At 45.5% G+C, this 15,113-nt stretch overlaps 1 protein-coding gene across 2 annotated transcripts in view; it reads left to right on the top strand.

Moving 5' to 3' along the window:
* The window catches only part of CORIN (corin, serine peptidase), a 230,702-nt gene that overhangs the window by 158,195 nt on the left and 57,394 nt on the right, over positions 1–15,113 (top strand). For both annotated transcript variants that reach the window (XM_083167929.1, XM_083167930.1), the window contains exons 6-13: positions 2,094–2,207; positions 3,418–3,525; positions 5,913–6,023; positions 7,097–7,219; positions 8,291–8,395; positions 9,486–9,717; positions 10,984–11,129; positions 12,325–12,432. In XM_083167929.1, the coding sequence (XP_083024055.1) occupies positions 2,094–2,207; positions 3,418–3,525; positions 5,913–6,023; positions 7,097–7,219; positions 8,291–8,395; positions 9,486–9,717; positions 10,984–11,129; positions 12,325–12,432 (1,047 nt within the window). The remainder of the gene's footprint in view (positions 1–2,093; positions 2,208–3,417; positions 3,526–5,912; positions 6,024–7,096; positions 7,220–8,290; positions 8,396–9,485; positions 9,718–10,983; positions 11,130–12,324; positions 12,433–15,113) is intronic.

Below are 15,113 nucleotides of genomic sequence, written 5' to 3'. Positions count from 1 at the left end.
TCACATGTTCAATGTTTTCTTCGAAAGCCTCTAATATGCTTGAAGCCCAGCTCTGACCCGTGTCCAACCTGCAGGGCTGGCAACTGAAATTTTGGGGCTCGGTATACTGATATCTTTGAGGCCCCCAGAGCCAGACACATACACAGCACTCCCTACAGATTGGGGGCGGGATGCACTTACATTCGTGCCGAGTTTGTGTTTTTTCGCTTGGTTATCGTCATATTTGCGCGCCGTTACTTGTTTCTATTTCTCCATATTCTCTATCTTTTCTTCTTCCGCATTGTCTTTGCGGTATTTGTGCCCTCCGTGATCTCCGTCTTTTTTTTTTTTTTTCTCTATTGCGCATGCGCCCGCTGTGTGCTGAGCGGTCATGCGCACTTGCTTCTTCCGGACATCGCTGGTCACTTATGTAGTGAAGTGTGCATCCCTGCCTTCCTGTGCGGAGGGAGACACAACAAAAAGTGTCTCACACCTCCCAAATACGTCACCCAACATCAAAATAGTGCATCACACCTCCCTGCATTATACAAACCCATGCTGCCTTAATTTACACACACCTCAGCTAGCTAATCGCGAACTTGAGGTGGCGATGAAACACAGCTGATTTAACTGCAGTGAAGCGGTGGGCGGCTGCTGTCTGGATTAGCTTGTGACATAGATGGACTGCTTGGCTCCTCAATGTTGGCAGGGACAGTCAGGGTAGGCTTGGTGTGGCATTAAGCATTGTGATGTTGGCAACGCAACTCTGACCAGGAGTAGATCATGTGATGGGGTAACCGGGGGTCTTGATTGCTTTATACTTTTGTGGGCAGTCGGTGCACAATTTAAACGCACCATTGGCTGGTTCAGACCCAAATTTAGTGGCAGATTCTCGAACCCCCCTGAAATTTCTGGCCTGATATGGCTGTCCCATTTGACCCCCTCCGGTGTCGCCAGGCCTGCATGGATCTGAGCTGGGGATTCCTAAAAGCTTACCCTTTTCACACTGCCGCCGGGACCCGTGTCTTTGCAGGACACTTGCATATTATGGGGGTTATTCAGGTCCATTTCTGCGCATGTGCAGAGGCAGGTTGTGTGCACCCACAGCGAACAATCTGTCCGCTAAGCGCAAGCTCCCAGGACAGGGGACAGGGGATGGAGAGGGGCATCGGGCGACAGGCATCCCATTAGCATATGGGAACTCCCAGCATTTCATGGGCGTTCTCAGTAGAATGCCTGGCAATCTCATGCTAACGAGGCAATGATGTGGGTGGCTTGGTAGCTGATCACCGGATGTCAACTGCCCGCCCATTTCCTTCCCGGCGTGCACGCATATGTAAGTGCGCTGCAAATGGATGTTTATGTTGAACATCCATTTGCAGCCTGTGCGTGAAAACACACGCTGTGAGGGGGGTCCCTGCATTCGCAGGCAGGTTTTGGTGGACTCGCAAGTCTGCGAATTTGCAGCCTTGCGAATCAACCACAATAACCCCCAATATGTCAAAGCATTCCTGAGCCAGCAAATCCATCAGCCTTTTAGGTGTGACCTGGGTCATCAAAGCCCAAGTCTGCCTTCCACACATTACAGCTGACCCAGGCTGGACCTGGGAATAACCCTGATCAACCCAGGTTGACCCTTTAAAACTGAGCCGGGACCTAGTTTGCCCTGGCAATAACCCAATTTCTTGGTTACTATTTTATTGGTAGGAGCCCATCTCTTGGATTGGTTACAGTCAGACTTGGTATATGCTGAAAATCCACATCCACATCAGTTTGATTTAGTCAATTACTAATTGAATCCTTACCCCAGTGACACCCCACTGAAAGCTGGAGAATGTGAAATGGGGTTGTAGGATGAATTCCTTATCATTCTATCATTTAATAGAATGTTCTTTTATAAATGGCAGCTAGACACAAATTCTCCACTTGCCTATCTTTTAGGTTATATGTTCACCTAGTCCTCTGGCCAATGAAAGGACAGAGCAAACTGTGTTAATATTATATACAGTACAGTATTACAACCTTAACGCTTTGTTCTTCTGATGCTTTCCTCTTTCCAATATGGCAATGCACAATAAACTATAACTGTAATATGTTTCTGTTATACCTATTAGCACTTTGTGGAGAACAGGACAGCTTCCTGTGCAGCAATGGCATCTGCATAGCCAAGGCATTGATGTGCAATGGATACAACGACTGTGATGACTGGAGCGACGAGGTACATTGCAGTAAGTCATTCATGTCACTACTGGTAAAAGTCTCATATACTGTAGGAGCGCACCTTTCCTTCGCATCTGCATATAGGCTGCAGTGTATACGCATAAAGGGCCTGTTTCAGACCTACTCGCTAGGCTGCGTGTATTCGCTGCACACGCGGCCACACGGAGGAAAAATTAATTTGATGATCGCTCACCATTGAATGGTTTTTCTACCCTTCGGTATGAAAAGTAAATCAATGCTTACTTTTCAGATGGCCGCTTTCCGGCGAATTGGGGGCGGGCACTGATGTCATGTGATGTCATCCACCCATCCTGAGCAGGCTGCCTGTGCTCTGACGGGCCCGCCCAGTGTTTCTATTGGTGCACCCACCATTTTTTGTGGGCACGCCCATTAAACATGTGTTTAATATTAGCCATCCAACCAAACACCAGTCAAAGTACGGCGTTGGGTGTTTGTGCAGCGAACACCTTCGGCAGATTTTTCATTCACCCGGGCGCTCGCTGTCTGAGTGACGGACAGGGGTTCTGTCACTCAGACAGTGAGCTCCCGGGTGAATTAAAAATCCGCAGAAGGTGCTCGCTGCGGGGGTGTGCATAATCGCGCATGCGCAAACACCCAATGTAGTACTTTGGCAGACTGGTGCTTGGTTGGATGGCTAATAATATTAAACACAACTGAGAAAGCAGGTTAGCAGATGCCAATAATGTTTATTCAGATACACATTGGCTTCTCTGTACTATTTCTAGTCAATTTGGCTCCTTGTGCAAACAGTAACCAGTTGTGCCTCCACTGGGTAGAGACCAGGGTTGCCTACCTGACCCTCTCCATGAGGGAGTAAATGCTCTGTTCCTGGACATCCCTGGTAATGTATGATTGCCATCACCTGTGGTGAAACCCCTTTCTTATCAATTACCGAGCTCCCCACAGGTGATGGTAATTATGCATTACCAGGGAAGCCCAGGAACAAAGCATTTTCTCCATGAAGGAGAGGGTCAGGTAGACAACTTTGGTAGAGACTGATTAGTTGCTAAGGGCAACCCCTCCACTAGTTCACATATCCAATCTGTAGGAGGTTTGATACATCTGCCCCAGAGAGGTATACCTACTAAAATGTCTAAAAAGCAAAATCCCAGATCTTCCCCACAGCAATTACAGCTATGATTTCCCTATTGCATTCTAGAGAACACATGCCGATAATCTAAAGACTTCTAATTACAGATTGCAGTGAACATCTGTACCGGTGCAACACAGGAAAGTGCCTTAACCATAGTTTTGTATGTGACGGATATGATGATTGCGGAGATCTGAGTGATGAGCAGAACTGCGGTATGTCACAGAATTGTACAGAATAATGTTATTAGAAATGAATGCGTGTATTTTATGTTGTCAGCTTAACATGAGGGAGGCAGGAAACTAATAAATGTAATAAAACGTCTACAAATATAATATACAGTACGTATGTATTATTATAAGCTGAACAGGATGCATGCCATTGAACACTGAGATTTGCCTCTGTACACTGGGCCTAATTCAGAACTGATCGCAAAGCTGCTTTTGTAGCAAATGCACAAAACCCTGATGCACTGCAGGTGGGGCAGATGTAACATGTGCAGAGAGAGTTACATACATTTGGGTGAGTTATTTTGTTTCTGTGCAGGGTAAATACTGGCTACTTTATTCTTACACTGCAATTTAGATTCAGTTTAAACACACCCCACTCAAATCTAACTCTCTCTGCACATGTTACATCTGCCCCACCTGCAGTGCACATGGTGTCCATTTGCTGAAAAAGCAGCTTTGCTATCAGGTCGGAATTAGGTCCACTGTGTCTTACGCTTTGCAGAAGCCAACTGTGCCGAGTCCATTCCAAACATGTGCTTCATCAGTAGGGCTATGGGCGGACCAATAGCTAGCAGTAATGAAGGGTATAGCTATGGTTGGTGAACACAAATAATATAATGTACATCGTGTTCCAGCAGGCCTCAAAGCAGAGGAAGAAAAGCTGTAAGCTTGTTCTGTGACAAGATGCTGCATGGGCCATTTCATAGGCTGTGTGGCACATGTTAATAAGCCTTGGAAAGTGCCAAACTTGAGAAAGATAACATACTGTAGCAGCCAATCAACTCCTATCTGACCTTCTACTGGCTATGTGGCCTATGTAATACGTCTTGGAGAGAGTTAAGTTGGCAGTGAGAAAGTACCAACCAATCAGCTCCTAACTGTTATTTTTGAAACCCATAAATCTGTTGGGGGAGAGAACTGCGCTATTGTAATGAGGTAAACAGGGCCGCCGATAGGGGGTGCTATGGGCACAACTGTCCCCGGCCCCGCCGCTCTGACAGAGGGTAGGGCCTGGGCAGCAGCCGGCCAGCACACCCATTCACCTGCCCCTCGCCATGGGTCACCATCCCCCACTTCACCATACCTCCCAACTTCTGTCCTGTTGAAATAGGGACACTCGCCGCGCAAGCGCCCGAAAAGGGGGCGGGGCGTATGCAAATGAGGGTGCGGCTTATGCTAATTAGCCACAACCTCATTTTCATACGAGAATAGACGCTGTGCGCATGCTGCGGTCGGTGGGAGGGCTGGTAGGGGAAAGGGAGGGGGCAGGATTTTGTCAGTCCCGGGCCCCGCAATTTCTGACGGCAGCCCTGGAGGTAAATAGTGGTGTATGTCTAGGGTGCACCAATAATATGGTGATGTGTGTTGAACGTAGAGGTAAGGCATAGAACAGGCCATCCTTTAACAAACCCATCCTTTAACATGACAGTAAGGTGCTGATTGGCTGACTCTTTATCATTTTTGAAGCTTGATACATCTGGCCCTATGAGTGATAAACCTCTAGCCAATCAGCTCATAACTGTCACTTTTCAAACACCGCCTATAGCGTGACTGTTAGGGGCTGATTGGCTGGATGTGTACCACTCTTTATCACCCTCATGATTATCTATATTTAAGGCTTAATACATCTGCACCATAGTCACTTAAAGTCTGATCCAAGATGAAGAAGGTAAGATGTATAACGTCCCAAAGGGATGGAAACACAGTCTGACATTTTTCAAACCCAGCCTACAGTATAACAGTTAGGAGCTGATTGGCTGGTATCTCCATCCACTTTATCTCTCCCCAAGGCTGATTACAAAGACAATTGTGTTTGAAAAATGACATGGGGCCTTATTCTGGTTCACTCTCAAAGGCAATTCCTTCTCAAAACCATGTGCATTGCAGGTGGGGCAGATGTAACATATGCAGATAGAATTAGATTTGGGTGGTTTTACTTCAAACTGATATCTATATTGTGTAAAAATAAAGCAGTCAGTATTTACCCTGCACAGAAACAAAATAACTCACACAAATCTAATTCTCTATGCACATGTTACATCTGCCCCCCTGCAGTGCACATGGTTTTGTCCATTTGAGAAGGAATTTGCCTCTAAGAGTGAACCAGAATAATGGCCAAGGGCTGATTGGCTGGTACTTTCCCTCTCTCCTTTTTTATCTCTCTCTATAAACAGCTCCCCCTCTGTATGCAGTTTATAAATAACTAGCAATAACAGTGAAACATAAGGCTATCAGATCATCAGTTCATTCATACATTCACACCTCTCATGTACTGTATTGTATGTTTATTTATCAATGCGTATTACCTGTTTGTGATATGTTCAGTTACATTTCAGAAAGATTAGTTCTATGTCTCCCATCTGTTCTCTCAGACTGTAACCCTGCACAAAGTTATCGCTGTGGAGATGGCCGATGTATAACATTAGCGTGGGTGTGTGATGGAGACCATGATTGTGCTGATAAATCTGATGAAGTCAATTGCTGTAAGATATTCAGTGTTGAAATGAATTGTGTGTAACCTCCTATATGTCCCAGTGTCCTGTTATGTACTGTTCTTAGATGTAGACTTTTAGCAATGACAAAAAAATAAAAGAAATAAAGTGGCTATACAGTAGCTGCAAAGGAATATACATATGAATCATTTACATTCCTAAAATACCGGGTAACTGTAGAACTGTAGAACTCATCGCACATTGGGTCTGGTACCTTCTTAAATCATGGAAATGTCTCCTTACCATGTAAAGAATTATTAATGTGAACCCGTTGCGGTACCAATTTTGGGCTTAAATCATATTCAGTATGCAGATCACTAACATTGAGTGTTACGAATGCAATATACTATACAGGTGATACTAATCATCTATATATGTCTAGTGTCCGTGAGTCTCCGGAACACTGCCAACTGCTGGCAGAGAGTGAAACTACATCTTTCTCACATATGCATCAAATGAGTGCAAATAAAGTACTATAAGAGTATAGGAAGAAGAGTAGGGAAGCAGGGTTAGACTGCCCCACATGGGTAACTGGGGAAACTCCTAGTGGGACCCCCATATTCTTCTCTAGGAATCAGGTGTGGGTGGATGTTCTAACTTCTGCAGCCCTTTTACTCTCCCCTTCGCCGGGTACCACATTGTTAATAATCGCATATACTCTAACATATGCGATTATTATCACAAGGGACAGCTCTTGCCATTTATATATATATATATATATATATATATATAATTATTTATTTATCAATCACCCAGACTGTGGACTCTCTAATGGTTAGGCAAACCAATAGAGTGACTGGTCACACCCCCTATGGACACTGGCCACACCCGCAAGCATGGTCCCCTTCCACTGCAGTTCCCCCGGTGGGTCCTTCATGCCCCAGTCTGACACTGTAGGGTAGAAAAAAGATATTATAAAACAAGTGTCCGCTGCCAGCTTTAACATGGGATTATCTTAATGAATGGTGTGATCTTCATGACCCCCCGTATGTTAGCTAGAAGAAATGCATAAGACAGTGCACTGGAATACAGTACGGTATATCTGATTGGAGTGTTTTCTCTAGCTTGTCACAGTCAGGGTCTCGCTGAGTGCAAGAATGGCCAGTGCATTCCCAGTGCCTTCCGCTGTGATGGAGATACTGACTGTAAAGATGGCAGCGATGAGGAGAACTGCACTGAACACAGGGGTAAGACACAGCGCTATTAACATCGGTGATGTGCAATGAAGACAGAGGGAAGAAACTTGGGGTGAGGATGTTTGGCTCTTGAAAGATAAATACTATTGCAAAAATATGACAAGCACATATAGGGCCCTATTCAGAGTTGATCGCTATTGTGCGAATTCACAATCCATTTGCTTATCAAATGACAGCGCATGTGTATGGATCTTAGCATGCAGGCACGAGCCAAAATAGCGACAGAAATAACGAAAATATCTATTCACAATTTGACGGTTGGGGGTGTCAGAAAAAAACCACAGGCATGCCCAGGTGTTTTAAGGGAGGGTCTGGGATGTCAGCTCTGCCCTTGATCAGCCTGTCTCTGTTGCACAGTTGTGGAAGGGTCAGACTCAGTGGCGTAACTATAGTCCTGCAGCCCCCGCGGTGGCAGGGAGGCGCTAAGAAGGTGTGGGCGCCGGGGGGGTCTGCGGGACTATAGTTACCTTCTGTCGGGTCCCGACTCCTGCCCTCCCCCCTCCTTACCCCGTTGCCGCCGACGCCGCAGCCTCTAACCCGGACACGCAGATCTGTCCGCCTACTCCTCTAGCATCCTCACAAATTGTCTGCATTATGGAGGCCGCCATTTTCCGAGTGACACTTATTATATTAGCACTGCAGCCGGAGCCGGGAGAGCTGGGGACCCGACAGAAAGATCTGCGTGTCCATGTTAGAGGTAGCGGCGCCGGCGGCAACGGGGTAAGGAGGGTGTTCATTTTTTCTGGGGGGGGAGTGTTAAGTTATGGGGGGGCACCAAATTCCCGGCGGCGGGGCGCTGAATATGTAGTTACGCCACTGGTCAGACTTACTCACCTTTGCACAGACGGGGACTGAGTGATTTGCGTATTGATGTGCAGCAGGATACTGAATAGCAATATTTTTGCAAGATTTGCACGGGGCAGGATTTCACTCTGTCTGGGCAGTGGCTAATTACTCGCAGTCATTTGCAAAGTTGTCTGAATCAGGCCCATAGTACCAATAAGTCAGCAGTGCAGAGACGCAATACAGCAGTAAGCCCATCCATGTTCTTTCCTCCGGCAGGTCAGCTGTGCCAGGACGGGGATTCTAGGTGTGTGTTTCCAGCCTGCCCTGGTCCATGTGTCAATGACTCCAGCTGTGAAATATCTCAGAACAAAACCAACTGCAGTATGTATATTTATTTTATTGTGTTCCCTGAAATCAGTGTTACATGCCATATTTCTGGCTGTCTATACTGGCATATGTCTTTATATAGAAACAAACAAAGGAACATCAAATTTGGCGCATTTAGTCTGCCCTTCTCCATTTATCTTTTTGGCAACGTCAACCCTACAGTATTTGCTTCTTAGGTCTTTATAAGGGTATCATTATGTCTATCCCAATCATGTTTAAATTGCTCTACTGTCTTAAGGTGCCAAAGCAGGGATATATTTTTTAGACAATATGGCTGTTTTCAGCCAATTGAAATGACCTACTGTTTAAAACTGTCCGATAACGATGCAGTGCGCGTACCCGCTGGTTGCTCATCTTGCTTGCTGATCCCTTCAGCTTGCGGAAAGATAACGACCCTTGGCACACATTGTTCCGTGCATAGTCCTGATGAATGATTTGTTAATGATTTGCAGTCGTTGAATGACCCATCTAATCCTCTTATCGTTTACACAGTTGTTCTGTGTGTGTGCATAATATCTTTTGGCCTGGACTGTTCTGGAATTCAAGGGAAATTGGGTGACAGATTGGACTGTTGATAAAATTGAACCGTCTTTGAGGCTATGGGCAGGATGCACTAACATCCGCAGCCCCTCTCCACCAGCTACCGCTTAGATAATTATCATTAGCCCGACATCGGGATCCTGACTGGCCGGACCCAGACAGCATGGTGAGCGCAACTAAGCCCCTTGCGGGCTCATTGCGCTCGCCACGCTGCGGGCATGGTGGCTCGCTGGTACTCCGACAGGGGGGCAAGCACAAAGAAGCCCCTTGTGGACTTGGTGGCTCGCTGCATTTGCCACAGGTTCTATTATCCCTCTATGAGGATCCCAACGGGCCGTCATCTGGCACCATTCCAATAAGTAAATGTCTAATACGGCCATCTGGGGAAACTGCTGTGACAGAGGACAGTGACAGGGCTCTCCTATGAACGTTCCGTTCACCTGTAATTACAATATTATAGTTCATGCAGTACTGTAAGCAAAATGTTATTTTATGGCATTGCTGTGTCTGGTAATTAATGTTTTTGTGTATTTAACCTTTTTAGGTCGATGTGAGCCAATCACTCTGGAGCTATGTATGAACCTGCCCTACAATTATACCCATTTTCCAAATTATCTCGGCCACAGGACTCAGAAGGAAGCCTCTATCAGCTGGGAGTCATCGCTGTTCCCAGCGCTAGTTCAGACCAATTGCTATAAATATCTTATGTACTTTGCTTGCACTATTCTTGTACCAAAGTGTGAACTTCAGACAAACCAGCGGATCCCGCCCTGCAGGTAATGCATCCAGTATCACCAGAACACAGTTCTCACATATTGTGGCTGTACTGGGGCCACCATGGGGCTGAGGCAACTGTCTGAGGGTCTGGTATGTCTCCTGTGTATAGGGGTGTGTCAGAGTTGGTATTGTTCTGTACACTTCCCATCAGGAATTTACCTATCTGTAACTAGCCACATGGAAGGCATCTCTTCATCCTGGGACCCAAATTCCTAATAGTAATAATGCCTGGGAATCTCAGGAGTTTGCAGAGTATGCAGGTCCCAGTACTGGGAATAATCTGGGCATTTTTCTAATTGGCAAATGTGGGGAGGAATATTTTGCCAACCTCGCCATGAGTCCTAAATCACCCACTGCAGAGTAAATCCATATGCACTTCCCAAGTGTAATATCAGCGCTTCTTTTCTTCTTTAAATTTAACAGATGACAGTGAATAGCTTTTATTCCTACCATAGCTTATTACATTTTACGGCTATAGTGGTATATAACCTTGCTTTGTTAGTGGGTGTGGTGTAGGGTACCGACAGTCGGGATCCTGACAGTCATTAGCCCGACATCGGGATCCCGACTGCCCAGACTCAGACAGCATGGTGAGCGCAACAAAGCCCCTTGCTGGCTCGCTATGCTCGCCACCTATTCTCCCTCTATGGGGGTCGTGGACCCCCACGAGGGAGAATAGCCGGTGGCCGTCGGGCAACCGCCTGTCTGAGTTTTGACAGTCGGGATCCCGACGTTGGGTAAATGACTGTCGGGATCCCGACTGTCGGGACCGCGTCCGGCACCCTTGTTAGTAACATTAGATTGATTACATTTATGCTCTGTCCAATGGGCCTAATTCAGTTCTGACGCTGATTACCAAAAATCGCTATTAGACTATTTGGTAATCCACGTGGTGTTGCAGGGGCGTTGCAGATGCATCCACCTGGTGTTGCAGGGGTGCAATCCGGACAATGCACGAGTGTCTGCTCTGGACCATTTGCGGGGTTGGTCGCGTGACGCCACACGCAGCCTCTGTGACTCAAAAACATGGCTGCCCAGCTACTGGCATTACCGCTAGTTAATTCTAAATAGGGAATTTGATGAATTGAAAAAAAAAAATGGGCATAAAATGACCACTCTATTTGCTCCATTTACCATTTATCATGGGCAGAGTGGCACAACATTTAGATATTCTTGTTAGAGTTCCTCCATATCAATGTTGGTTATGGACAGAAATAAATGGCTTCCTGTTCGGTGTTGTGTCATATTTCTGCATGTTATTCCAGATCCCTCTGTGAACATTCAAAAGAAAGATGTGAATCTGTGTTGGGCATTGTGGGGTTACAGTGGCCGGAGGACACGGACTGCAGCCAATTCCCAGATGAGAGATTAGACAATCAGACCTGTCTTATGCCTGATGAGGGTGTGGAAGGTACGTATATTCACATCCCACTAATGTGGAAAAGCTCTGCAGAGTTCTTTGCAGAGCAGGGGTTGTACGGCTTGTGTGGTGGGCTACATCTTTGGGGCAGGTGTACTATGCTTTGGAGATTGATCAAGTGGAGATAGATAAACTACCAACCAATCAATTCCTCACTGTCATTTTTCAAACACCTGTTATATGGCAGTGAGGGGCTGATTGACTGGTACATTATCTCTCCCCACTTTACCACTCTCCAAGGTCTATTAAATCTCCCCCATAATCCGAATCTACCGAAAAATGACAAAGGCTCCCTCCATATGTCTGAGATAGTAAACATTGAATATTAACAATAACAGTAAGGCCCTATGTGGATTGACCCCATTGTGATAGGCAGGGCCGTATTATGACGGCACAAGGGGTCAGTGCCCCTGGCCCCCCCTCTAGCTAGGGCCCCCCTGTGGTTGGCATGTATTAAAAAAAAAAAATATATATATATATATATATATATATATATTTTTTTTTTTTAGCTAAAGGTTTTATGCATGGCAGTGGGGTAGTGCTGCAGCTTCACCTATCTGCCAATGTGACAATGATTAATGGTACTGAGCATCAGGAGCCAAGGCACACTGTGTGCTGTGAATTAGTGGGAGTTGACTAAATCCCATCACACTTTGCACCAGAGGGCAGAGGCTGAGAGGTTTGTGCTGAGCTCTGATTGGTGGAGCTCATTAGATGCTTCTTAGGCCCAAGGAGAACAGCAGCTGCAGCAGCTTAGTCATGGGAGGGTTTTTAATCAGAGGCAGCACTAGGACTCTGAGGTCTCCTACAGAGTAAGGTGCAGAGGGACAAACACAGGCTTTTCATGTGGTAAGTATGTATGTGTGTGTGTGTATATATATATATATATATATATATATATATATATATATCCCCTGCAGTTACCCATTGACCAAGTTTATTCTGCCTTTACTCTGTGTTTTGACAGTGTAATATTCTCCCATGCAGTTTGCGGCCAGTAATGACAAGTGCAAGGGGGCCCCCCTGTCTAAAGTACCCCGGGCCCCCCGAAGGCTTAATCTGGCACTGGTGATAGGTCCCATATAGACGCATTACTCACATAGCAGTTATAGGAAAACTGGGAGCATTGCTGACATGGCTGAAATAATAGCATTCCTTTTATCATTGTCATATGCTATCTCCCCAGAATGTTCACCCAGTCACTTCAAGTGCCACTCAGGCCGGTGTATCTTGTCCTCCAGAAGATGTGATGGAGAGGTAGACTGTGAAGATGACAGTGATGAAGTCAATTGTGGTATGTTAGTAACTGTTGGGATTAAAATTGCAGCATTTTCAGAATTGTCAAAAAGTCAGCCCTGTTTGGCATTGACGGTTCTAAGTCTTTCTGCAACCCCACACCTCAAAGGGATGATCACTCTGTTCGTACACACAAAAAAAAAAAAAAAAACATAAACACAGCAGAATTTTGAACAGTCAGTAAAAACTAGTCACATTTCTGTGTCCTAATCGAAATAACCAGAGGTCAGTAAAAACAAGACAGCAGATAAACTATTGTAAAGTATACTGCGTGAATTTCATTTGATAATGTTTTTGCTAAAATCTTTCTACTTTTTAGTAAAACTATTCAAGGATTTCCAAATTCTATTTTTCTCTAAAGAAATCTTGTACAAAACCTAATCCTGCATATAGATTCTGCTTAACTGTTTTCATATAATTTGTAATGGTCTTTTACCAAATAGCGAACACACAATATACTTGCAAACATGTGATGCTTTTATTATTTGCAGAACCAGGAATAAAACCTGCTCTTTGGAGGATAATCAAATTTGTTTTGAAAGGCCTTTTTCTGCTTTCCTGTTCCAATCAATTCTTATCAATCTATATAAATGTGGAAGAGAGCAGAGCAGCTGGAAAATTACCAGTGTCACTGTGACATTACTGTGACCGTGGCGGACAATTCTGTAGAGGAACTGTCTTCTCACAGCTCAAGGTCTCATTCATATTCCATGTTTGCAAGATAGCGGAACATCTCGTTTATAAATATCTGCTTCATATAAGCTGTGTAGAGATTGGATCTAGCTCTATTACCATAAAAGGATTCAGATGAATTACTGCCTAATTCTATTTAAGATCTTATTTTGAAGTTGCAAAACAACAGCCTAAACTTACAGGGGGAGGAATATACAGCAAAGTACAAAACCTTACAGAGGAGCGCCTCTCATTCATCGCCGGGAATCGCCAGAATGCCCCCGCTGGAGATTGCCGGCGGAAAGGTGCTCCATCTGACTGGGATGCACAAGTGTCTTACACACACACGCGTCCCAGTATTTCGGCGGCGGGGGACGGGAACCCTGCCCGTATCCGGGCATGGTTGGGGGGGGGGTGCGGGGGGCTGCGGGCACCGGCGTGGGAGCGACGTATAGGCAGCGGTTAGCTCCGTCAGAAGGGGGACGAGTTAGCGTCTCGTGCACGCGCATCCCCTTTACGGCTGCTGGCGGGGGCTGGTGGTTGGCGATTCGACCACCAGCCCCCGGCTAAACAAGAGCGCTACATCTGTAATTGCATCTCTATGAATTTTCCTGGGAGCCGCTATAAGTTTTATTCACGATCAATAAACCATAGCATTTCACAGAACTAAACATAGCAGTAACTGAGTACAGCTGAGATGTAGAGAAGCAAAGGAGTTGCCCGCCTACTGCCAGGGGCAGGTCATCGTTGGCAGAGATGAATGATTACAAGTACGAAGAGATGAGGATATAGATGGAGGGTGAGTAAGAGAGGGCTGTAATTGAAGTGCGAGAGAAGAGGGCTGTGAGAACAGGAGAGCCCTGCTCCAAGGAGCTTACCATCTACAATCTCCATAGTCTGGGTAGGTGTGTTTTGTAGCCAGCCTAGAACCACAAAAATAAAATGTAAGACTTTGCCATTAGTGAAGTTACTTGGGCAAGCTTGGAGAATAGCTGTTTATTTGTTGGCCTTTTCCAGAAAAAATAGTGACTGGCTGTTTATGTCCATTCAAAGTCTGTTTATGCTCACTGAGAAGCTGCGTGTGCCTTTCCGATATCATGCAGCTGGACAACACAGGGAACAATGCACTGCAAATACAGCCTGCTGTATTTATCTCCACATACCTCAGATTTATTGCTTGATCTGGCCAGTCTTCTAGGGATTTAGGAAGTGACCTTCCTTGTATATACTGTATAGCAGCATCGGTCCAGCAGTCTTGCAATAATTATCCCTTTTAGATAAACATGCCTGAGAGACCTGCAGCTCAGGAGAAGCTTACAGTTCTGTTCTTGGACTCCCAGCCAAGAGCTTGGATGCAAATTGCTGCTGGCGAAAGCCATGAAATAAGTTAGTTGAAGAGAAGCATTTACAGATGGGTCCTCATACAGCTTTGCTGCAGTCATTCCAAGCAGCCCCTCTTGGATGCAGGGTGACTAGGACGCAACTATGATGCACCAGGTGTGTTGATCAACGTGATGTGCAGCACTTCTATATTTGTGTGTGACAGTGTCTCTGAATCTGTACACAAAGTGCTACAATGTACAGTTGAAGCCTCATTGTGTATCCTTTACATACTTAGTTGCTCACAGATGCAAGTGTTGCATATCAGGTTAATCTGCAGTCTCCTGATGCAGTTGCATTATGCTGCAGCTAAGATAGTATTTTAGCAAAAAAAGATGCCCAACGGGAGCAAAGTTGCACAAGACCTGTCAGCTTACTCCCAGCATGGATCTCTCAATGGGGTAGATGTATGAAGCAGTGATAAGGGAGGAGAAGTGTGTCAGAGGAGAAGTGGCCCATGGCAACCAATCAGCTGCTCTGAATTATTTTATATTATGCAAATTATAGATGTTACTTCAGTGCTGATTGGTTGCCATGGGCAACTTCTCATCTGGCTCACATCTCTTCCCTTATCACTGCTTTATACATCTGTGTGGTATATTGACGATAGTTGTATGAGGATATATC

Source organism: Crinia signifera, chromosome 1 (genome assembly GCF_055691185.1).
Source record: "Crinia signifera chromosome 1, ASM5569118v1, whole genome shotgun sequence".
In the NCBI taxonomy this organism is placed as follows: domain Eukaryota; kingdom Metazoa; phylum Chordata; class Amphibia; order Anura; family Myobatrachidae; genus Crinia; species Crinia signifera.
This window is presented reverse-complemented; position numbering and strand designations above follow the sequence as displayed.